We start from the raw sequence: 25,719 nt of genomic DNA on the forward strand, positions 1-25,719 counted from the left end.
AACAGAACTTAATGACAAAATTTCCTATTTCTATACTCACCTGATGTTTATTAGGCTTTTCAAGAAGCTCGGTTTAATCTACCTTTCCCTACAAAATTTTTTAATTTCCCCATTTTCTCCCCTCCAATTAATACATGGCTTTAATAAAGAATGGAGTATTCTAGCATTAAGTAGTAACTGATGAGCAAGTCTCTTTGTCCCTTCAGTTTCTTCAGTTGTCCAGTACTGATCAGAACTGGCCCAGATTGTATGCTTATTACTGCGCATTAAGATGTCTTCCCCATGATTTTCTTTGTAATTACTGAATGGTGTACAAGGGAATTGTTTTTGGAAATTCCTTTTCCGTAGCATTCTCTTGGTGTATTGTGTTAGGAGCAATACTGTGATTTGAATAAAGTTTTGAAATGTGTGCAATCAGTTTTGAAACTAGGCTTATGTCTATAAAAATTTAGGCATGGGTATTTGGTATCATTCTAATCTTTTATTATCATTTCTATAGAGGGGACAGACAAAAGCCATTAGATATTTTATAGAAGGGTAAATGGTTGAAAGCTTTTGAAGAAAAATAAAAAATGACTGTTAGGGGAATTATGATTTGAGACTCGGAAATTACGTGCATGTATAGTAGGTTACATTAAAGTAAGTCAGCTGGCAAGATCATCTGGAATATACAATGGCAGCCCATTGGATGGGCACATTAGCAGGCAGGATTAATGCATTTGCAATGGGCATTCCAGAAAGCATTAATCTCCTCTCAATGTGCCATGCCAGGAAACTCTACAAACAGGGTAGCCTCAACCCAGACATCCATTACCACAGCAACAACAGCATGCAAGTGGATCATAGACGAGCATAAGAAATGATGTACACATCCTTCAAGGCTTTGCATGAGACCAGGAGAGAGTTTGACGTGTAGAAATTTTCATTTTCATTTTCATGCCAATTTGTTTTAGATTACATATTGTTTATTTCTATTTTTCATTGTCCATCATTATTTTTTATTTATTTCTGATGTTAGGGGTTATAATTTGTTCATTAAATAACATTACAAACCTTTAGAATTGAGTGCATATGTGTATTCATGGATGTGTGAAACGCACCGAGTAAATGAAGAAACCCCAGTTTTTAAGGTCACACCTTTCCCTTTCAGCCACTAGAGTTCTTTACCATTCTTTTTTCTACTAATCTCCATACACTTTCACACCAAAAAAATTTACTATTTCACATTTATCTTAATATACCTAGTAACTCATGTGGATTTGCCTTTAAAATTAAATATAATGTTATCCTGACACCTTTCCCTTAAGCATCTGCACAGTCACTTCCCTATCTGCCTTCTGTCATTGATTGAAGGCTCGCAAGCACTAAGATCTCTCTCTTTACATCATCACTTGTCACGTACAAATAAATAATTCCAAACAAAGGCCAAAAACATAAAGTAAATGTGCAGGAAGTATGGCAGATGCTGCCAACCTATGATCTCCTCTCCCCGATCCATGATTAGTGTGGGAAGCAGTTTGAGCTGCTTTCCTCGTTGTTTGGTATGTGCTGACCCAAGAACACGTGTACTGAATTTGTTTCCATGTCAACAGGTACACCGGGAAGAGGGGATGCGGAGCGAGAACCAGTCTGGTGCGGTTACATCACCTGCCACTGCTACCCTTTGGCAAGACAAGCCCTCAGACAACCGCCCCCCCCCCCCCCCAGCAATGTAGGGGAAATGAAAATACCCAGGGTAAGTCAGTCAAAGACCAGTTACGTTCGAGTCCGACTCGTGAGTGGGCAACGCTCACTAGACCCACCTGCCATGGTAAGTCTACCTCAACCATGGCGGGCGTCGATACGCCATGAGATGTCCAATAATTTCTTTTAGTTGTCATAATCTTAATCATATAACTGTCTCCCTGAGTGTCCACTCTCCCATTGTTTGTGTCTTAAACTGATCAAATCATTTGAAAGTCAGCGAGAAACTTTTATGTCTTCTGTAATGTATTCCCAAGATTTAAAGTTCTATTTCACTCGCTTTGAAGAGGATTCATTCTTATTTTTGTTGTGAAAGTTAACTTAGACAATAAATCCTCTTACGATGTAAAAATTGTCTAATTCACTGCCTCTCATCATTAATTTTTTATGTAATTACCCACGCCATGTGACACACTACACAATCTGTCTCTCACTCTATATACATATTTCTTCCTAAATGTTTGATTATACACTTCCAGCATAGCTACTTGTATTCTTACTTCCACTGGTTTCAAATTTAAGCTATTTAACTAGAATTTTACTCATACTGTACTTTTTGCAATACTGCTTTGTAAAAACCAAATAATTTATATTTTACACACAATTCTATTTTGACTGCCTTTCTATAAACTGCACTTCCCTTCTTTCCTTTATTATCTACTCAGCACATACCAATACCCTAGTTCACTATCTCAGTTTAAGTTTAATTTGAACTCGCAACCTAAAATGTTTGTATCCTAAAATAATTTTCCCCATAAGTAATAAAGGAAACTCACTTGACGAGTTTCAAATATCCATAAGATTTAAAGTTTTTTTTTAATTAATTAACAAATTATAACCCCTAACATAAATGAATGATTCACAACAAAAAATAGAAGAACTAATTGACTCACGCTTTACCCTATGAAGAGTTGTGGCGAGAGTGAGGGTGGCAAAAGAGGAGGAGGAGTAGTTCACTCCTTGGAAGGAGAATCTCCTTCCATGAGGAGTTCTGGTAAAATGTTGGGTGTTCTCTCTCTTAAACGATATTAGCTATCACTAACAGAATCTCTTAGTTTATGCTTTTTAGATACTTAGTCTTCTTATTTTTACACTCATGACCAATTTTGATAAGGAACCTATGATATCTAGGGATGATTGCTTTTGCCTTTAAAAGGTCATGAAAATGGGATAAAAATCCCGTGAACATGGCATGAACGTTGCAAGAGGGGTGTATGGTGTACTAGTCTTGTTAGTACTGGTCCACAAAAAATGCCCATATGGCAATACTGTATTCCTAAACCAATTCAAATTTGTATGCTTGCATCCAGAAAGTTACTCGCACCCCAAGGTATTACTCTATATTTTGTGTTCAATTACTTGTCTTGCCTGGTATAACAGTGACATTCTCTATTATGTTATCTAATTTCATCATAAATTGGTTTCAGGTTACCTAACTCATAGACATTGAACACCATCTAGGTTTGCAGCAAAAATATAAATGATTCAGGAAAATCCAAATTATAGTGTCATCAATGTCTCCCTGGGATGCATTAACAATGCTTAACATAAAAAATCTTTGGCTATGGTATCACTCTGGAAACGCCTTTCTCTTATAGTCTTTTCCCAGTATCATATCCTTAAAATCAACTCTATGAGCTTCAAAGTCTCTATTTAGGTGTCCCTTCATTGGTCTGTAGCCTTACTATCTCAACATTTGCTAGCCTTTCCAAAAATTCCTTTGCCTTCTGTTATTTTCATTTGTTGTGTAGACTAAGAACACTGCATAACCATTTTTATACAAAATCTTTTTCTAAAGAAATGAATCTCAATCCGATAAATAATGTTTTACTATGGAAATAGTGTACAGCATATCATGCAAATAAAGAATGACCATGGACCTTATTCCTTATTACTGATATTTAGCCACCCTCTTCATTGACCTAGGAGGGATAATTTTTCATTGCTTTTGATGCTTCAAAGGTATTAAATATGTATGTATAGAGGAGAAGTTATCCAAACCTTTTTCAACCAGTTTTTCTCCTCATCTGTACAAATATCTCTAGCATTTTATCTAACATCTTATAATGCAACAAGTACTGAGGCCCCCATATATCTTAGTGCTCAAATTCCAGCTCTCTCCAATCGTTCTGCTATCCTTTTTCTTGTAATACAAACCTTCATATCTCTTCAACTCTAGACTCCCAGGGATACTATATTGGTCCACAATTGGTTTCAAGTAGCTTTATTTTACCAAGCATCTCTCATCTATAGAGCATATGTAATGTATGTAAAATTACATGTTTAAATCCATGACCTAAAAGGTCAATGTAGAAATTAGGAGCGAGTGTGAGAATGCCAATTCAGTCATAAGCAGGATGCGAAAGTCAAGACACTGCTAATCATTTGCAATGTAACATTTTTCATGAAGAGTAAACACAATACAAGCCGTGAGAAAGAGTTGTATCTCACCGGATCCAAGTACCTTCCGGTATTAATGTTGTGTTTACATATATCATTAAATGCTGAGTTATTTAACTAGACGTTATCATCAATATGGATATTTTAGTTACTTCTGGTCAAGCTGTCTATGGAATGGTCATCCGACCAAACCATCTATACTCCTGTGATAGAGATGTTAATAACTGTTTTTAAAGAAATAAACTGTTTTAAAGTTAACTTACTTAGACTTATTCAGAAGAAGTAACCTACCAAGTCTAAATATTATAACACATTGAAGAGACATTTGATTGGAAAACTAATGTGTTTATAACAGTACCACACTAACAATTGGTGGCAGCGTTTAACCTAAATCAACTTTAGTATCAAAAGTAATGAATCTACTATTTTGACTAAGTATCTACGTCCACCGAAAAAATGAACACATTGAATACCAACAAATAAATGTTATACAAACTGAGGAACTGGATCTTCAATCAACATCTTAAGAAAATGAAGGACTGACATTCAACGTTTATTAAACATTCGAGAATCATATCCAGGAAACATTACATTCAACATTACAACGGAAAATCGGACCGGAAACATTAATCCAAACATCAAAACTCTCGCAAACCAGTGAGAGAGAGAGGAAATGACGACATCACCCTTCGCCCATATAAACCCAAGCTAAGTACATTTTTTTATTCATTTCAGTTTTAGACAGTGAAGTGTAGTTATCACGAGTCAATCGTCCATTATTGCTGGGGTGAGTTGTTTGTTAATCTTCATTTTTTCTTTCATTAAAGGAAACTGTATTCAACTTCGAATTCTCGTCTAGAATTTTTTTTTCTCTCTGAGCTAATTCCGTTTTCTTTCAGAAGTTCTCGGGAAATATCTTTATATTAGTATCATTGTATTGGGGGATTATGTTACAATCTTTATCGAATAGTGTTAATGCGTTTACGCAGTGGACGTCTGTACTGTATTCATATGGAGATTTTGATAGGATTGCAAGGAATCAAAGAGATAAAGAACAAGTTAAAGTCAACATGACACCTCCTGTAAGTCCAAGTAACCCCACCCCGGCCCGAGTAACCCCATCCCGGCTCCCATTGTTACGTTAGTTAATGCACGATCAGCTATCCTTCCTTTTCAAGGTCGAGTCAATGGCTTCTTACCTCAGAATGTTGAGTCGTGGATTTCTTCCGTCGACGCCCATTTAAATGCTAAACAAATTATAGACCCATTTGTACAATTACAAGAAGCTAAAAGTATTAAAGACTTTTCTAAAGGAGATGCGAGTGCATATTTGAGGGGAGTTTCATTTCAAGAGGCAGTTACATGGGACGATTTCAAAGTTAGGCTACGTGAGGTCTATAGGGGTGAGGAAGCCTTGGATGTAGTTTTAACATTAAGAAATACACTTAATCAAGCCACTATGACTCGGCTTAATGTTATAGAGAGAGCAGCTCTCATTGTCGATAGGCTAAACCAGTATCAAGATATTTTAGGTAATTCCACTTGGGTTACTAGAGATAACATCTCCATGAAAGATTTCTTACGATTAATGTATTTAACTTGCATGACACTTATGTTGCCTGAAGCTTTAGTGCGGTGTTTTGATAAAAAGTTAACGCCAGCAAGTACAGAATTGGATGTATATAAACAGATAAAGAAACACATGTCTCAGCAAGTACAGAATTGGATGTATATAAACAGATAAAGAAACACATGTCTAAGTGTACTGATCTTGATCCCTTGTTTACACAAGTTTTTGCAAAAAATGAAACAAAGCCACAAGAAGTAAACGTAGTTAATAATAGTCAAGTCGCAGGAATGACGCGTTATAATTGCAAACGTCAAGGTCACTCGATTGCAGACTGCAGAACGAGATTCTGTTCGTTACATAATAGTTCAACTCATTCATATAGTCAGTGCTACTCGCCTAAGACACAACAGAATCCTAGAAATACACAGTCAAATCCACAGTCAATTCCATATGGAAATAAAAAGAAAAATCCTCAGTTCAATAAGAAACAGCCAAACGTCAATGTAGTTCAGAATAAAAAACAAACAAACAATTCTTCAAATAACTCTGATCCTGGGCCGTCTAGCCAGAACTCGCAAGGACAGACTAATTTTCAGAATGTGCAGAGCAAAGCAAATACCACATAATTAACTCCAGTGGGGAGGAGAGTAATGTTGGGTCATTTAAGGGGGCCGTCCGCCATGAGGTTTTGACATAACTTTCAGAAATCGAAAATCGTTTTATTGCTTCTATGTATGCATAAACATATCGTACATGCTCCCCAGAAGTTTCAGCCAATTATTTTTACAAATAACGAAGATATAGCGGTCTTTAAATGATGACGTCATCCTTACTGTGTCGTCTGCATGACTGAGTTTGAAATATCGTCTTTGTGTGTTATTTTTGCATATCTATAGCGATTTTTCACTTATGTTTTGAACTATCGTATGTCTGGCAGAAATGGGAGGCATTGGTAGAACGTAGTTGAACGAAATCTACTCCTTAGAGAACAGAAGCCAAAGTTTCCAAACACTTACAGAAGTTATAATGCATGCGTTTGTTTACTTGAAGTTCGTATGTAGATTGTTTTCATAACGTCCTCGGGAACTTTATAGCAAGGCCAATGTTACCTAAGGTCATAAAAAGAACAAATAGTCAATCATTTTTCCAAACAATGAAGATATAGCGGTCTTTAAATGATGACGTCATCCTTACTGCGTCGTCTATCTGACTGAGTTTGACAGAATCGTAGTTCTCTATCTCTCTCTCTCTCTCTCTCTCTCTCTCTCTCTCTCTCTCTCTCTCTCTCTCTCTCTCTCTCTCTCTCTCTCGAATTATATAAAACTGCCATTTATACAAATACTATAATCTCTCTCTCTCTCTCTCTCTCTCTCTCTCTCTCTCTCTCTCTCTCTCTCTCTCTCTTAAAGTTCGCATGTAGATTGTGCTTTCATAACATCCTTGGGAACTTTATAGCAATCCCAATGTTACCAAAGGTGATAAAAAGAAAAAAATAGTCTATCATTTTTCCAAACAATAATGATATAGCGGTCTTTAAATTATGACGTCATACTTACTGTCGTCTGCATGACTGAGTTTGACAGAATCGTAGTTATGTTTACTTTTGCATCTCTCTCTCTCTCTCTCTCTCTCTCTCTCTCTCTCTCTCTCTCTCTCTCTCTCATTATTCAAAGCTGCCATTTATACAAATTCTATAATATCAATGTTCAACTCTCTTAGAATCAAATAATGGTTGATCTCTCTCTCTCTCTCTCTCTCTCTCTCTCTCTCTCTCTCTCTCTCTCTCTCTCTCTCTCTCTCTCTCTCTCTCAATTTGAACTGCTATCTACAGTATATCAACCAAATGCTATCACTCCAAAATTAAATTCATGATGTCTCTCTCTCTCTCTCTCTCTCTCTCTCTCTCTCTCTCTCTCTCTCTCTCTCTCTCTCTCTCTCTCTCTCTTACTCTTATGTTTCGATATATCGTACTTCTGGCAGAAATGAAAGGCATTGGTAGAGGGTAGCTAAATGAAAACTACCAGCTACGAGAACATCAGCAAAGTTTCCAAAGACATATAGAAATTATAATGCATGTTTATTTACCTGAAGTTCGTATGTAGATTGTGCTTTCACAACGTCTTCTGGAACTTTATAGCAATACCAATGTTACATTAGGTGATAAAAAGAACAAAAAGTAAGTGGAGAATAAAAAAAAGAACCAAGAAAGAGGGAAACATGAATAAGAGTAAAAGCTGAAACCTGCTAACTATAACACTGGCAACAATGAGAGATCGCTGGCAACTCGTAACATAGGAATAGTAAACTGAGGGTTCAAATACCTCGTTAAGGGTGCATTTATGTAAGAATAAACAATAAAAGTTATCATAATAATATTATCCTGATTTCTTTAAGAAAAGAAGCGAAAATTTGTTGCAAGTCGTTGGGAGCTCATAACTCAAAAACATACTTATTCACACTTAGGTACATTTTTCTCACTTATTTGTTGTTTGATATTAGAGAGAAAGATATTATTGAAAAGAAGAATAAAATTCCCACAATTCTGTCAGACGAAATTTTGATTTTCTTTTTATATTTTTTTTTCAAGATTATTTTCCGTCTAGACGAGGAACAAAAATAAAAATTCATTAAAAAAAAGGAAAATAAAAATTCTGTCTAACAGAATTGTTTGGTTGATAGAGTAGTTTTTATGGTATAAGTTTCAATACAATTGACATCATAGTAGTGGGAAAAAATGTACCTAATTTTTTTTTTTTAATCATGATTTTTGCTAATAAATCCAAAAGTTTTTGATCAAATGACTTGAAATTTTTATATGATGAAGGTATTATATATGTCTAAAACATATATAGAAAAGGTGTAATTTGGATCATTAGAAAAAAAAATGGCGGACATGGCGGACGGTCTCCTTAAATCAACATCAGTAGTGTTAAATAATCCATTTAATGTTTTATCAGATCATTGTGAGGCAATAGATTTTCCTACGAAACACACGACCGAATCAAATAAATTAGTGCATGCTCCTGTAGATTTGCAACAAATTCACACAATAATAAGTCAAAGTGAGTTACGACCAACATTATACGCTGTAAATTTAGAACACCGATCCTTTACATTATTTTTTGACTCTGGTAGTCCACGTAATATCATGGATTTGAGGACACATCATTTGTTGTTTTCGAACTTCCCTATAGAGAAGTCTGGAGTAAGGCTCTCGGGTATAGGAAATAATGAATTAAATGTAATAGGAGTAACTCATGTTCAGTACAAGGTCGGTAAGCGCACGTTCGCCGATACCTTTATTGTTGTACAAAACATTGATATGTATCCAGCTGTAATTATAGGATACCCGTCTACACTGTATGGGTAATCAAAACATTATCTTAGCCCCTGCCAAGCACGGAGCGTATATCAAAGGAAAATTCTATAAGTCTTCTAATACCTTAAAATCAGTTTTGGATAAAAAGGAGACGACAAATAAAACAGTGACGTATGTTGAAGAACCAATAACTTGTCTCACTAATAAAGAAATAATATACGCGACCCAACAGAATTCTCGTTCACCCGTAATATCATCTTGCACGCAATCTATCGAGCCGAACGTACCTTCGAATTTAATAGTGCAAATAAAGAAAACGTTACCGGGATCTGAAATATTAATCCTTTCCGACACCTTGAAAACTAACGGATTGTCCGTCACACAAGCTATTTATACAGTAGGCTCACATCAACAATGTAATATTGAAGTCTGTAATCATTTAAATACAACTTTAGTAATTCACAAAAATCAACATATCTTGGATGTAAAAGTTTATAAACATCGTATTCTTACCGTCGCTGAAATTAATCATGCTCAATCTGTTGCGGATGAATCTCTTTTGCAATCTATTAAAAATAAAATCAGTAAAGACATTCAAGAAGAAGATATTCAGCAGAAATTTTTTGGACTTTTAACTAAATATCATGATGTTTTTTCCACTACGGATGGATCCTTAGGTAAAACGGATGTCATAGAACATCAAATAAGGTTAAAGGAAAAGCAGAAAATTATCTATGTACCCTCGTACAGACTCCCTATGAAATTCCAGAATGAGATAAATGAAGTAGGTAAAATGCTAGAAGAAGGAGTCATTAGGAAATCGAACAGCCCTTATAATTTTCCATTAATAGTTGTACCGAAAAAAGATCGAACATGGAGATCTGCGTAGATTTCCGTCGCTTGAATGAGGAAACGATCCCTGATCGATTCCCAGTGCCATGTACTGACGATATTTTATCTTTGTTAGATCAGAATAAATATTTTACCAGTTTGGACTTACTTAAAAGCTTTCACCAGATATCATTAGAAGAAAATAGTATCCCATACACAGCCTTCAGCACAACCAGGGGACATTATGAATTTTTACGGATGCCCTTTGGTTTACGTTGTGCTCCCATAACATTTACAAGAATGATTAACATAGTGTTTGGATACCTGCTAGAGGATGTATTGCATGCCTATATGGACGACCTTGTAATCTTTTCCAATACCTTAGAAGACCATCTACGTAAACTAGAACTAGTACTATAGAGACTAAGACAACATAACTTAAGGGTAAAGATTAGTAAGTGTGAATTTTTCAAAACAGAATTAGTCTATTTGGGTTTTACGGTGTCTAGCCAAGGTCTTAAAGTAGTCCACGATAAGGTGTCAGCTATCCGTAACTTTCCGATACCTACTAATCTCAAGGGAATACAGCAATTTCTGGGGTGTAGTGGATATTACAAGCGTTTTATACGCAATTATTCAATAATAGCAGCTCCCCTAACTGATCTTACGAAGAAGGGCATAGATTTCATATGGTCTGAGCAGCATCAACAGGCATTTAATACCTTGAAAGATGAACTGTGTAGTTCTCCTATCTTAAAATTTCCTAACTTCGGTAAGGAATTCTTCATTGCAACAGATGCCTCAGACTTAGGAGTAGGAGGGGTATTGCTTCAGCAACATGAAAAACAATTTTTCCCGATAGCTTTTTATTCTCGAAAACTGAGAACTTCCGAAAGTAAGTATGCAGTAATAGACAAGGAAGGACTAGCTATTGTTAATTCACTAGTGCATTTTAAGTTCATAATATACGGTTATCCCGTCAAGGTTCTTACTGATCATAAACCCCTAACCGACTTCTTTAAAGGCTTTAGTCACAGCCCCAAATGAACTCGGTGGCATTTGATCATCCAAGATTTTGGCGCGAGAATCGGGTCTTTACCAGGGAAAGCAAATATTGCTGATGCATTATCACGCAACCCCGTGTCATCTTGTACGGAGCCATTAGCTGAATTAATAGATATATCAACATCCATGCCTATTGTTAAAACTGTATCTGAACAAGAAGATCTGGGCTGGAGCGCTGAATTATTACAGACTGAGCAAAGAAAAGATCAGAAATTAGAAAAAATTATAAATGCTTTGGAAGGAAATCGTAAGGAAAGGGAATATATAAAGTATACGCAGCAGAATTATACTGTATAATCAAAGACAATATTCTGTGTAGATCCGTGACAAGGAAAACCCGCAATACACCACATGTGACTAACGACCAGGTAGTGGTACCAATCTCACTTATATCCACTGTCCTAAATTGGTTGCATGCAAACCCATTGCATGGACACCCGGGGTTCTCCATAATGTCACAGAAAGCTAAATCATTGTTTTATTGGCATACGATGCTTACAGATATAAAAAAACACATAGCTAATTGTCGCACTTGTCAGGAAAACAAAGGGCACACGAAAACACCTGTCAGCCTAGGGGCTTATCCCGTGCCCAATCAACCCTTTGAAAGGATACAATTAGATTTATTAACCGGATTTTACAAGTCAGACAGAGGAAATAAGCACCTCTTAGTAATTGTAGATGCTTTGACTCGATAAACAGAACTGATAGCGCTTAAAACTAAAACTGCGATTGAATGCGCTAGGAAGTTTTACGAGTGCTACATTTGTAAACATGGAATTCCACACATGATAATCTCAGACTCGGGTGGAGAATTTAATAATCATTTCCTTACCTCATTGTGTGAGTTCCTTAGCATAAAGAAAATCAATACCATGATCTATCACCCAGAGTCGAATGGGCTAGTGGAAAGAGCGAAAGGGAAGGTTTTAAACATATTAAGATTAACACTAGGGGGATCAGACTCCAACTGGGATATTGCAATACCTGCGGTACTGAGTACTCTGAATCACTCATATCATATATCAATTAAAATGTCGCCGCACGAGGCATTGTATGGTACCCAAGTTAGAACGCCTTTCCATGAATTAACGCCAACAACTAATTTATCAAATCCTTTAAAAGAATATATAAATGCAAGCAAAAGTCGTTTTGATATCCTTCGAAAGAATTTACAAGAATCACAAATCATAATGAAAAGGAATCATGATAAAATAGCAAAGCCAACTACAGTAAAACATATACCGTGGGTGACAATATATACATACAGGTAAATGTACGTAAAGGACTCAATTATAAACTAACACCTAAGTTTGAAGGCCCAATTAGCATTTTGGAAACATTAACGGCCAATAGATTTAGAGTTCAAAACGTATCCCAACCCACTGATGAGAGAATTGTACCATTGGCTCACATAAGAAATTAAAATAAGAGAGAAGGAAGTGAGGGAATTTTTTTTATTTTTTATCTATGAAATTTATATGTTAACATTTTTTCTTCTTAATACAGGAGTAATTACATATATTTTTCTCATTACAGGTTTCCAAGATGAAGTTTTTATTGTTAGGAGTGATATTGTTCGTTCAGACATTTTTCTCGTGTGGGAAGAGCTCTAAAACTAAAAGTATAGATTTTAGATATGGCACTATAGTAGAGAGACAAGAAGACGTTTTTATTACATCAAGTAACATAGTTATAGAAGCAAGCATGCAAGCAATTTTTCTCCCAGAGAATGACGTCACTAGCTTAAAGAGCGCCATTTCAAAGTTTGCTGTTTCATTAAATGAAATGCATAGAAGACACTTTCCTTTTAATACAGAGTTCGCTTGCACCGACACTAAAAATTTGGAGAGATGCTATCCGATAACTTGCAAAATAAGACTTACGAGGCAGAATTTTTGGCTCGTGACCTTTTATGTGGACAGTAAGACACGATAACCTTGAAAAACGTAACCCGTTTATTTTTGCTGCACTAAACATCTTTGGATCTGTTGCAAGTTTAGGCTTAGGGATTTCCAATCGTCTTAAGATTAGTAATCAAAATAAGAAAATTGAGTTTTTGATTCATGAAAATGAATTGATTTTATCAGAACTAAGGAATCAGTTAACTTCTATCAATCAAATTATGAGTTTGGTGAACGAACATTCTAGTAATATTAGTCAGATTATGGAAGTACAAGATTTGTTGGCAACGTTAACATATTATAATTCAAAAATAGATCATATCCATAATAGAATTGCACATTTCATTGAGAAATCAAAAGACTATGTGGAAGCTATTACGTTAGCGACTAAAGGTGTACTGTCACTGCATTTGTTGCCGATAAGAGACAACGTTAATTGTGGAGAACGGACGGGAGAAATTAGGTTATATTCCTTTGTTAGACGCACGTAGGTTAGAATTTTATTACAGCCTAATTACAGTAAGCGTTGAAAATCACAGGATTATGATTACAATTCCCTTTGATTCTTCCGATGCCTGGCAATCTTACAGGATATCACCATTTCCGACTTTCAAGACAAATAACTCAAACCCAGTAATATCCAGTTTGACAGGACACTTATTGATTTCCCCAGACAAGGAAACATATACGGTCATTAAAGACTTAAATCAATTAACTCACTGTTCAGACGCAATGAATAAAAAAATATGTACAGCTGACTCCTTTGAATTCCAAAAAAACTCAATGGATTCATGTGAGTTAGGTATAATGCTAAATGGTGCTCTCTCCCATACACATGAAAGTTGTCTGAAAAAACTTTATCCCTTTGACAATAATAAGTTCAATTGCAGACTGAACAACGGCTCGTGGATACGATACGACAAGGCCGGCTTCAATGTATCATGCCCGGACGGATCCACGTCCTATTCCCAAATCTTCGTTGCAGCAGATGGTTGCATCGGTACGTCCACGAATTACACGGTCCGAGGAATCAACACTATCATCAGACAACGGGCCTACTTCGCGAACTTCACATGGTCGACTACAATCCCATCTTTACCTCTCTCATACAACGCACGAGTGGCTAAGCGGTTGATGAAATTAACCGAGATGGACCACCCGTCACCGACTTATGCAGATCTTCATTTCTAAGTGTTACTAGCAGCAATCAGCGTTACGGTGATGATATTTATGGCCGTTAACATCTTTGTTTGGCGTAAGTTAAAAAAAAATAAGTTGGAGATCAAACAGAACATTTTGCCATGTCCAGACAAAACTCCTTATTTATTGCAATTTAAAGCTGTTTGAAATTGGCCCCTTCATTCACTCAAAGGAGTAAAATTGTCTTGGAAAAGTGTTGTGCACGAAAAGCAGTTAGTATGCTAGTAATATGTGGTTGAAGAGACTCTAGAACATTTGCATTTTAAAAAAACATTTTAAAAACATCTAAAATATAAATCATTTTTTGGGCATCTGATAAAATATATAAGCCCTAAATGTTAAAATAAAGAATCTATGGGGATCTAATAAAATATATAAGCCCTATATTTAAAAATAATATATATGTATATACGAAACCGTGGTGCGTGTACGTACCAGGAATTCGTGTTTGTGCACTAAAATTATATCTTTACTAAGGTAACAAATATTCTTTATTAGTTACCGTATTATAATAATCTGTATTTTTGACAAAGGTGACAACTATTCTTTACAAGTTACCGAATCATATGTACATCAGTATTTTTTTTTTTTTGGTATCATATAATCATTTGCTAGCAATGTATCATATATATGATCTGTATTTTCCATGCATTTTTCTTTGTTTTGGCAATATCTGTTAGGTATGTAATTTTCTTTTAAATGTACCTATTTGAACATTCATCCTTCATCGTTTGTTTATGGCTAAAGTTAGAAAAAAAAATAATATATATATATATCCAGTCACACTCCTAGTAAACATATTTTGAACGTGTCAGTAGAGTTCAATTAATTGAAGGTAGCTGACCGAGCTAATGTAATGTATGTAAAATTACATGTTTAAATCCATGACCTAAAAGGTCAATGTAGAAATTAGGAGCAAGTGTGAGAATGCCAATTCAGTCATAAGCAGGATGCGAAAGTCAAGACACTGCTAATCATTTGCAATGTAACATTTTTCATGAAGAGTAAACACAACACAAGCCGTGAGAAAGAGTTGTATCTCACCGGATCCAAGTACCTTCCGGTATTAATGTTGTGTTTACATATATCATTAAATGCTGAGATAACTAACTAGACGTTATCACCAATATGGATATTTTAGTTACTTCTGGTCAAGCTGTCATACGGAATGGTCATCCGACCAAACCATCTATACTCCTGTGATGGAGATGTTAATAACTGTTTTTAAAGAAATAAATTGTTTTAAAGTTAACTTACTTAGACTTTTTCAGAAGAAGTAACCTACCAAGTCTAAATATTATAACACATTGAAGAGACATTTGATTGGAAAACTAATGTGTGTTTATAACAGTACCACACTAACACATATACAAATTGCATGGAGAAACTGTTTGGTAAAATTCATGTTACTAACCTGATTATTTCTATTAACCTTTAAAATATACACTGCAGTCCTAAGAGTTTCTCCTTATCAGTGTTTCAGGTATACATATTAATTAAAATATTATCATAGATATACTGTACAGTCTCATCTATAGTATATGTACTGTTATGCTACTTTACCTAATAATTTAACAACTAAAGTTCAAAGACAAAATCCACTATAAGCCTTGTCTATTTATGTTGATAATGTTCTCTTTAATGCAATGCTTCTGCCTTTACTTCCCATTCAAAAATAATTGGATCAGAAATAATTCATCGGAAAACTGCTTCTGTTGATTTTTATAACTGGAATGTCTCTTGTATGAAGCAGAAGAGGAGAGCTTGTACTCTATTAAAAGCGGTGGTATAACCCATAAAGTTTCGATATATCAAATTTACCCCATTGTAACCACCAACCACATTCTTGCTGCACTCCATCAAAAATATTTCCTTATAAAACTCTGCTACCAAATCCTACGACAGCTTTTATTCCCATTTAAAAAATGCGTATCTTTTTCTTATTTAATATGAGAAAACATCTAAGAATGAAGAATATTTTCCAAAAAATAATAAATATTAGCCCATTTCATAACAGACACTTTTAACAAATTCATAATTCTGTAACACATAAACCAATTAAACAAATTTACCACACTGATAAAAATCAATATATATAAGTACACTTACAGAGTTGCAAATTAAATCTAAATCTATCAAAAAATCAAACAAATCAAATCTTCAATGAAAAAGTACAATAAAAATGAGCCTCCTCAAAGGTAATGTAAATATTTTACCAGTATAGTACTTACCAATTTCTTTATTTGAAGTAATATATGGTTCATTCTCATCCAGGTCGTTAAGAGAAAGACGCGTAGCCCTTCCACTTATAGCTGATCCAGGTATACTACGTGCACTAAATGCACTGGCTCTGGAAGATGGAGATATGTTATTGAATACAGTAATTGATAAAATCAATTATGATGAAAAATTTATCTGTTTATCAGACCTTACCAGATACAAATCTTATAATAGTTCAGTCAGCCCCGGCTTTATGAGTAGATGGGGTTCCATCATGATTAAGAGTAAAGATAAAGATTATTAATCCAACAACATTCATCGTACATTTAAATATATGGTCATAGTCTAAGTGATAGTAACCCATTCCATTAGCCTACATTAATAAATCTTAGCTGGAACTATGACTGAATACCTCTACCCAACACAGAATATCAAACAAGGCACAAATGTGAATTAAAATGTTTCAAGAAAAAAAAAAGTAAACATCGATTATCTTGACACATGAAGGATTTGGAGGGTGGTGGCTATCCAACGTTTAAAAGCTGGATGACCTTAGCTTAACAAATCATAAGACACTGCACCTTGTGTTAATTATTTCTCAGTAAAGCTATAATAAGGATGGAATTAAAATAGGTATGAGAGAGAGAGAGAGAGAGAGAGAGAGAGAGAGAGAGAGAGAGAGAGAGAGAGAGAGAGAGAGAGAGAGAGAGAGAGAGAGAGAGAGAGACTGTTGCAAAAATTCTTTCCAAAGAAAGGTTTCTAGATAATTTTAGCGAATAGATGGCCAACTTATATCATGTACCTTCACTTTCAAGCCTATTATCATATTCAAGAACATAATCTAATACTTTGTGAGTTACTGTGGCCAAACTTCAAATTATGAAAGAAATTGCATTTGTGGTTACAGGGTGATTAGGGACCTTAATCCCACAATACAAAATAGGGATGGTACCTCTAATAACTAAAATTTTGTCCAAATAATATTAAATGGCTCTTACTGGAAAAATAAACACAATTTCTGCTGAAATGCTTCGTCCATTTTCAGAAAAGGTATGCAAAAAAAAAAAAAAAATTAAGTAAAACTCTCAGCCTTTGTAAAAATATTTGTTTGCCCTGAAGGGGGACAAAAGTGACAAAATCATGTTGATATTGTGTTCCCTGAAGGTTACTTTGACAGATAGCATTTGTAGCCCACTTTAGTGTTTAGCTGAAGCTAATTCCAACATACATGAATATAAAAAAGTTATATAAAATGTTAGTATAAAGATAAGTATAATACCTTTCAAATACTGTAAAACCACAACCAAATTTCAGAAAATTTACATAACTACTATACAGTAGGCCTTTCAATATGACATTTAGAACTATAACAAAGTCAAAAGAACCTCAGGAGACGATGAATGAACACCAAAGATATGTGTATTGTATCGCTTAATGCCAATCACTTAATAATCCAAAATGTTATGATAAGCAATAAATACAATATAAAGGGGATAAATTCATATGAACAAAAATGGCCGTTTACACTAATTCATTTCTATCTACCATCACCATAAAGAATATATAGTATGAAGGTAAATTTGACCGTTATGCTGTAAATTAGGGGAGAAAAGATGAAAACTGAACAACGAACAAGGGACAGGTTTTTCACCATAAAACGATACAACCAATGGGACTAGAAAAAAAACCCCTCTTCCCTTTATCAGAAGTCAGATTATATTAATCTTAATCTTATCGACAAGATCTTTAATTATATGCAGCCACCCAACCAGAAAATAAAATCACTATATGAAATTAAGTGATCCAATTATTAAACAAGAGACGAAAAACTAAAAAGAAATTAAATTGGATTCTTTACATCCTAGGTAGCCACAGAACCTATGCAGTAGTAATACAATTGCAAGGTTAAACTATTATGATGGAAATAATAAAAAATCTAATACCAGGTAAGAGGACAAAACTTATCAGAGTAGTCCCGACATTTCCAGTAATTAAAATAAACGAAATAGAGTATTGTCATCAGTTAACACATATTATAAGGAGAAATCACTAAAGCATTGTGAAAAAACATTGTGTTGCTCTGATAACATACACATTGTAAGGACCAACAGGTAAAGAAACTAATCAGACACTTGGCAACACCTGAGGAGAGGTTCGGTAAAGAATTTCCTCTTTTTTAAACAGCTAGTTTGCACTTTGAAGTATAAGCTATGTGATCTAAGGCATAAGATTCATCAAAATAATTCCTAAATGTTCTCAAGCCAAATCCATATGTACAAAGCAACTTGGCCGGGCCAACCTACTATCATTCTTGCAATGTAGCTCTACTTTCTATGCTGCAGCATCCGGAACTGGTGACCCAAAACACCCCTATCTTCTTGTTGAGTGATGTAGCAAACATGCTCACTTTTATCATTCTCACCCATTCCAAATCTTTAAATACAGTAATGGATGCAAAAACCATTTATTGGGAGAATTTGTTGTTTCCTGGTTAACTGGTCTTTTAAGCCGTTCAATTTGCCTAAAATAAACCAAGATATAAGGATTATGCCTTTCATATTTATCCAATATAAAAATATTTCCAATATCCAGAAATGGGATTCTGACGTGGCTTTCAGCTGCTTCTGAACATAAGCCCATGCTGTCATGTCTGAAAACACCACAACACACTTCCTCATTACCAGCGACTGATGAGCACGAAGGGTCTTGAACACTGCTAAGTGTTTCAGGCAATTGATTTGAAGAGTTGATTTATTTCTTTGACCACTTTTTTGAAGAGCTAGTGGCTAAGCTTGCAAGTGAATGAAAATGCATTGTCATCTGAAACGTGATATAATCATCCAGCTTTAACTGATACATCACCAGCAACAAAAATATCTGAAAATATTCAATCAAATAAAAAATTGAGAGTATCTACAATCTGAAATGCCAACTCCCCTCCAAAAAAAATAAAACAATGTCACTGGCTGCTTACTTTACCTTGAGGAAGGATATGGGGATCCAGTTTACCTATTTGGTCTTCTGGTTCACAATCTCAACACCATTTGTTTCCAGTAGTGTCTGCAACCTCACCATCATTGTGAGCTATGGACTGGTGGCTTGGGGGAGCCTATTAGTCTACTTAGGCACTGATCATAAGTATGTAGGATCAGTCTCTAAGGTATTATCCTGTCCCTTGCCCCTGCCCTGCCATTCATGAGCGGCCTTAAACCTTTAAGAGAGGATTCACTTTACTTCTGAACTTTAACAAAGGAAATTAGGAAAATATGGAGCTTATAAATCTCAACACCGTCGAAAATTGGCTGATTACGTGAATTGTCTAAAGGTGAAGAGGTGGCATTATAATCACCATTTCCGCTACAATCAACTAGCCTAACCTTCCCTGGCTTTTCCCCTGAACTAACTACAAGCTTCCTTTAGGGCTTACACTGTTAACCTGATTGGCAGCCACTGAAACATAATTTTCTATGATATGTACCACGAAGGAAACACATTTTTTACAAGGGTTAAGTATATTTGAATCACAGTATTGCCTGACACAATACAACAAAAGAATGCACATATACTGTAGAACTTCCAGAAACAATTAGGATACACACTCCATGTAGTAATTACTAAGAAACGCAGGGGAAGACATTTTAATAATCAAACAATCTGGATGTCAGATCAGTGGTGCACAATGGAAGAAACAAAAGAGGTAGAGACTGGTGCATCAATTACCACTTACCACTAGAATATTCTATGTATTTATTGAAGGGAAAGAAAATGTGAAAATAATTTTTTTTTTTTAGATTTTACAGGTAAAGGTCAATACAACCAAGCTTCTTGAAAGAAGCAATAGGCACACCAGGGGAGGTTCATAGAAATAAAGGGCCTTTGGTGAATTGTTTAAATAAATTGGTAAAGGTACTGGTTCCTTAGATAAGCTGGGTTGGAGGACAAAAGAATTTCAATAGCCCTCTCTGACCACAGATAGCATCTATGACTCTGGCTGAGGGTTTTCCTAAATTTGATGAATGAGAAAGCCCTCCTCCTGCAGGGACCTGCAAAGAACATCTATAGTAGTGTTTTCCTATAAGTCTGACAAGTCCTACTGACATTTCAGCCAGAACTCCAGTTAGGGTGAAGTCACAAAGGTTTATCACAGTTTTCAAAGGACTCCCTTGAAAGCCCCAAAGAAAAAGCTTATAGCTTAGTTGTTACAGGATGATAGGTAGAAGAGGGTTTACAAAAGAGAAACCTCACAGCATTTCTGCATTCTGACCACGGACAGGATCTACGGATTGGACAGAAGATTTTCCCAAACTTGATGAAAGTAGGAAAGCCTTTCATCTTGCAGGGATCTGCAAAGAAATACCGGCATAGTGTTCTCCATTAAGTCTGATGAGTTCTGCTGGCATTTCCAAAGAAATCCCTTGAAGGCCCTGAAGAAGAAACTTATGGCATAGTTGTTACAAGAGGATAGGAAGAAGAGGGTTTATAAGAAAGAAATCTCACAGCATCTTTACATTCTATACGTCACTAGTGCTACCACATCATCAAATTCTGATCTAATATGGAACCCAAGTTGGGGAGGTAATCAAAGTATTTCTGTGCATCAGACACTACCTCAACCATAAGGGAAAAAACTTGTTCCTTACGCATAATCACAAAATTCACAAAACCTGCTACAACCTCTTGAGACCCATCTAAAATACTTTGAACTAAAGTTAGGTAATCCAAAATATGAAGATCCTGATGACATGTAAATTTTCCTTCTAAAAGAGTAGAAATAACCATTACTCCTCATGGTCATTTTCATGGCCAGGTGAATCTTCCAAAAAGGAAATTTCAGGCTTTCCTTTTTGTTTATTTCTAACAGTAACCTCTTACACCTACGTTAGGCAGGAGACTCGTTCAGACAGTTCAGCTCATGCTAAAACTTTTAAAGCTCTATCTAAATTCTACCATGCCTTTTCCACAGAACCATATGATATGCCATGCCATCAATATAAGTATAAAAAAGCTGCCCATGTCCACTCTATTTGACGTGTGGAAGTATATCAGGATCCAGACTACTAGCCTGATCTTTTATCTTGGAATCGTTTGGTCATATAGGTAGTAGGTTGGCCAGGGCACCAGCCACCCATTGAGATACTACCACTAGAGAGTTATGGGGTCTTTTGACTGGCCAGATAGTACTACATTGGATCCTTCTCTCTGGTTACGGTTCATTTTCCCTTTGCCTATACACTCACACACCGAATAGTCTGGCCTATTCTTTACATATTCTCCTCTGTCCTCATACACCTGACAACACTGAGATAACCAAACAACTCTTCTTACTGTACTGTAATTGTTCAGTGGCCACTTTCCTCTTTGTAAGGGCAGAAGAGACTCTTTAGCTATGGTAAGCAGGTCTTCTAGGAGAAGGACACTCCAAAATCAAACCATTGTTCTCTAATCTTGGGTAGTGCCATAGCCTCTGTACCATGGTCTTCCACTGTCTTGGGTTAGAGTTCTCTTGCTTGAGGGTACACTCAGGCATACTGATATATCTTATATCTTATTTCTTCCTCTTGTTTTGTTAAAGTTTTTATAGTTTATAAGGTGATATTTATTTTAGTATTGTTGCTCTTCTTAAAATATTTTATCTTTCCTTGTTCCCTTTCCTCACTGAGCTATTTTCCCTGTTGGAGTCCCTGGGCTTATAGCATCCTGCTTTTCCAGCTAGGGTTGTAGCTTAGCAAGTAGTAATAACAATAGTAATAATAATAATAATAATAATAATAATAATAATAATAATAATAATAGAACTGCAAGGTTTCGCAACAGATGGACCTAAAGTAATTCAAGATTGAGCAGTTCTCGGGGAGGCAGTCAACACTTACATTGCACTGTGCACCATCAGAAAACTTACTAATAGGTACACCAGAGCTGTATACCTAAGTTTGAGAAGTTAGCCTAGGGTAAGAAACAGGCTACGTTAGAATCTTTGATTTTGCATTAAGACTCAATGGTGTTCTTAGATATAAAATACAAAGCAAATAAAGATAAGAGCTCATGAAGTCCATTGGTATCAATCCAAGAAAGCAATCAACTAGCCTAGCTTTCTCAGGATTTTCTCATGAGCTAAACATTAATTTCCTTTCACATTTGGAACTCTTTAACTAGTCAGCCATCAGATGCACACACCCCTTCATAGGAGGAACTTAGAAATTCCCATTCTTCATAATAATTGTTGCAATCATAACCGTACCACAGGCACACAACACAGAGAGAATGAGGACCAGGAATCCCAAGCAATAACTCGCCTGAACAAACCTCACAGGTATTAATAGGAATTCTACCATGTCTCCCTTTTTAAACCACTAATAACCCAAAGCATACAAATGAACCACATCTGAAGCTGGACAAACAACAGTCAATCCTGCGTAAGTGTGACGAGAGAACTGAAACTACTAAGGAATTTCATACTTATGCTGAGGTAATTGCAATTACCAACCAAACTCCTCAAGAGTACCTCACTTGAAGGATAGTCTTATTATCCTACAAGGAAAGAAGACAGGATTTAAAAAAAGTTTTAGGGTAAACTTCAGCATTCAGCAAAGTTTCTTAGAAATAATTATAATTGAATTAATAGATTTTACCATAAAAGTATGGGTAGGGGTATATACAAGGTTAAAGAATATATAAGAGTCAGTAACTTAGGTTAGCATTGGTTAGGTTATTCAAAAATTGTGACCTACCAATGTCTAACCTAGGTAAAATACACTAAGCTAATATTAATGTACAGAATAAAAAAAAAAAAAAAAAATTAAAATTATCTATCACTTGAGTCACTACAAACAAAATTATTTAAAAGTATCAAGAAAACCACTCGGGATCCAATTGCTGATCACCAGTAAGTCTGCTCATACTAGTGCTTTTCCCATTTAGTGTGGGTACAGACAAATACAGAGGCTTGCACTCGAAGTATGGGGTTATGGGCAAGTGTGGATAGGTGAAGTGAAGATATGCGAGGAATTACTGTATTTACTTCACACATTCAACTGTCCACAATTCTTAGAAAATCTTCCCATATGCCAGGTAGTGAAAAATATCACATGATATCCTACCAATGATAGCTCAAGACTAAGAGAGGCACTGCATTACCGTACACAACATTAGGTGACAGCATGCAATGATTGATCAATGCCAGCAGAGGTCTTACACTAATGTACCCACAATTAGGTGACAGTACACAAGAACTATGTAAATGATGTTCTACACCTCTCCCTGAATACTGCCCAGCCAAATAAACTAAATTTGCAACTTAATGACCTAATTCTCAAAACTATTACAGTATACATTATTAATGTGAATTTACTGTCTTAAAAAAATCATCTACATCAATTACACAGCATAGTACTGTACCAGCCAAAAATTGAAGTATCATATACTCTGGGTGGCATACAGCATTTCTGCTACATAAACTTCAAATGATCTTCAGAAATACCTTACGTATGAAATTCTTCAAATAGTCTATAACTCCCTAACACAACTGACTTTAAGATACACATCAAAATATTATAAATCAAATCCATTAGAAATACAATTAGTTTAATGACATTTTATTACACAAAATTTATCAAAATGAATGGAAAATACACAAAGCATAAACAATCTGAAAGTAGCTCCATCTAAATTTACAAAAATGAAAAAATTACAGAAATGTACTCAAACATGTTTAAAATGACTAAAGTTATAATTCTCTTTAAAAGTAAAAGTTTATAGATTCTATCTATATTGCAAATTAAATATTCGGAGAGAGAAAATTTTAAAGATTATAGCTTATATGGTGAAAGTTATTACCTTGTTCCAGGACTCTTGGGGGGCAAAATACCTGCCTCTTCATAGCCAGATGTTGCTGAACCACTACGTGATGCACGTGACGAGGATCTGACAAGTGCAGGAAATAAAAGGAACTAAGGTGATTTAAAAAGCAAGTATAGTCTAAGGCAATAGAGTAGGAAAGATTTTCTACACATGTAATATCTAAGAGTGTATATCAATATACAAATGGACTTTACGAAGATTATATTTTACTTATTAAAGTGCCAAGACACTTAACATGCAATTTTTTACAGTAAGACTCCAACGTAACAGCTAAATTACTGGCTACTTATTCTACAATACAAAGATATTACAGTTTGAATTCAATTAAGTACAGTCAAATGATAAACTATATAAAAAAGATTAAGTAAATTTCAGAACCATAACCATTAAACGACTTATTAGCTTCTACATCATTAAACATCAAAGAATTATGTTTAATAAACCATTCCAATGATATATAATTCAACATCAAAATCTACTCCACAGTATACTTTAAATATACTTTAAATATAAAGTTCCACCACATCAAAGAATTTTGCTTTGATCACATGTAAGTTAAACTAATCAAAAGGGAGAATTTTAACAGAGTATGTTATTGTTCAACCTAATTCCTAACAGTCAACTTTAAAACAGTTTCAAATCCAATGTGAATATTGCTGCAGCAATAATCAACCATATAAAATACACCGTAATTACTGTCTACGTTTCTGACATAGTACAGTATTGGTAGTATGTTTTTGAGAATACAATAACACGAGTTTCCCACTAACTGAAAGAGCATTTCTATATAACCTTTCATAAGCCAAAGTCAGGTAAATTAAAGAAGCAACTGCCATTCATTTATATTAATATTTTATGTTTGACGACCATAACTGCATCCAATTTATCATTCACTTGAGGGTCTGATTCTGATAACCTTATTGTATGTAAAATTTGTTTTAAGGCAAATTTAGTATCGGATAACCAAGATAGTTTAAGTAACTTTATTCTACTTACAATTATATGAAGTTATTATCTTACCAAATCCTTTCCAATGCAATACTTACTCAATGTAATACAGTTTACACGAATCAAACACTGACTAATTGAACTTTTTGATTATATTAATTGCAAAATAAGTATTAAATCTTTTAAGTTTAAGTATAGAAAATGCGGTGTCCAGTTTCTATCCTAATACGAATAGCATACGAATCAAACTGATGAAACGTCCCATATATTACAATATACTAGGCTTTTTTTCATATTACAAAGTTCTAACATTCTTTTTTCTTTTGGCATAAAGAGTGCATTTGTGGTTTTTTATGATTGGTGAGAATAGGTGTGAGGAGAAAGCCTTGACCAGCCAGGGGAACCACTTTGGCTACAGGAGTTTTATTCCATTGATTTCCCAATGTTTTACGCAAAACTATTTATCAATTTTCTTTCTATTACCATTTCACATTATCAAGTTTACAATTACGTAATGATCCAAATATTTCCACTATCTGTCATTTATCCATTAGAATGCAAATGTTCATCCATAGACTTTTACAAGACTTTGTCCTTTTATTTTCTATAAATATGATTTAGGTTTATCAGTCAGTACGTACACATACACTGTATAGACAGTA

At 35.0% G+C, this 25,719-nt stretch overlaps 1 protein-coding gene across 1 annotated transcript in view; it reads right to left on the reverse strand.

The window, feature by feature from the left end:
* LOC137656683 (intraflagellar transport protein 88 homolog) overlaps nt 1-25,719 on the reverse strand; it is a 210,798-nt gene that overhangs the window by 18,005 nt on the left and 167,074 nt on the right. The window contains exons 11-12 of the mRNA XM_068390921.1: nt 24,086-24,172; nt 16,264-16,382 (exon numbers count right to left, since the gene is read on the reverse strand). Coding sequence (XP_068247022.1) covers nt 16,264-16,382; nt 24,086-24,172 — 206 coding nt within the window. The remainder of the gene's footprint in view (nt 1-16,263; nt 16,383-24,085; nt 24,173-25,719) is intronic.

This window comes from Palaemon carinicauda, chromosome 1, assembly GCF_036898095.1.
Source record: "Palaemon carinicauda isolate YSFRI2023 chromosome 1, ASM3689809v2, whole genome shotgun sequence".
NCBI classification, from domain to species: domain Eukaryota; kingdom Metazoa; phylum Arthropoda; class Malacostraca; order Decapoda; family Palaemonidae; genus Palaemon; species Palaemon carinicauda.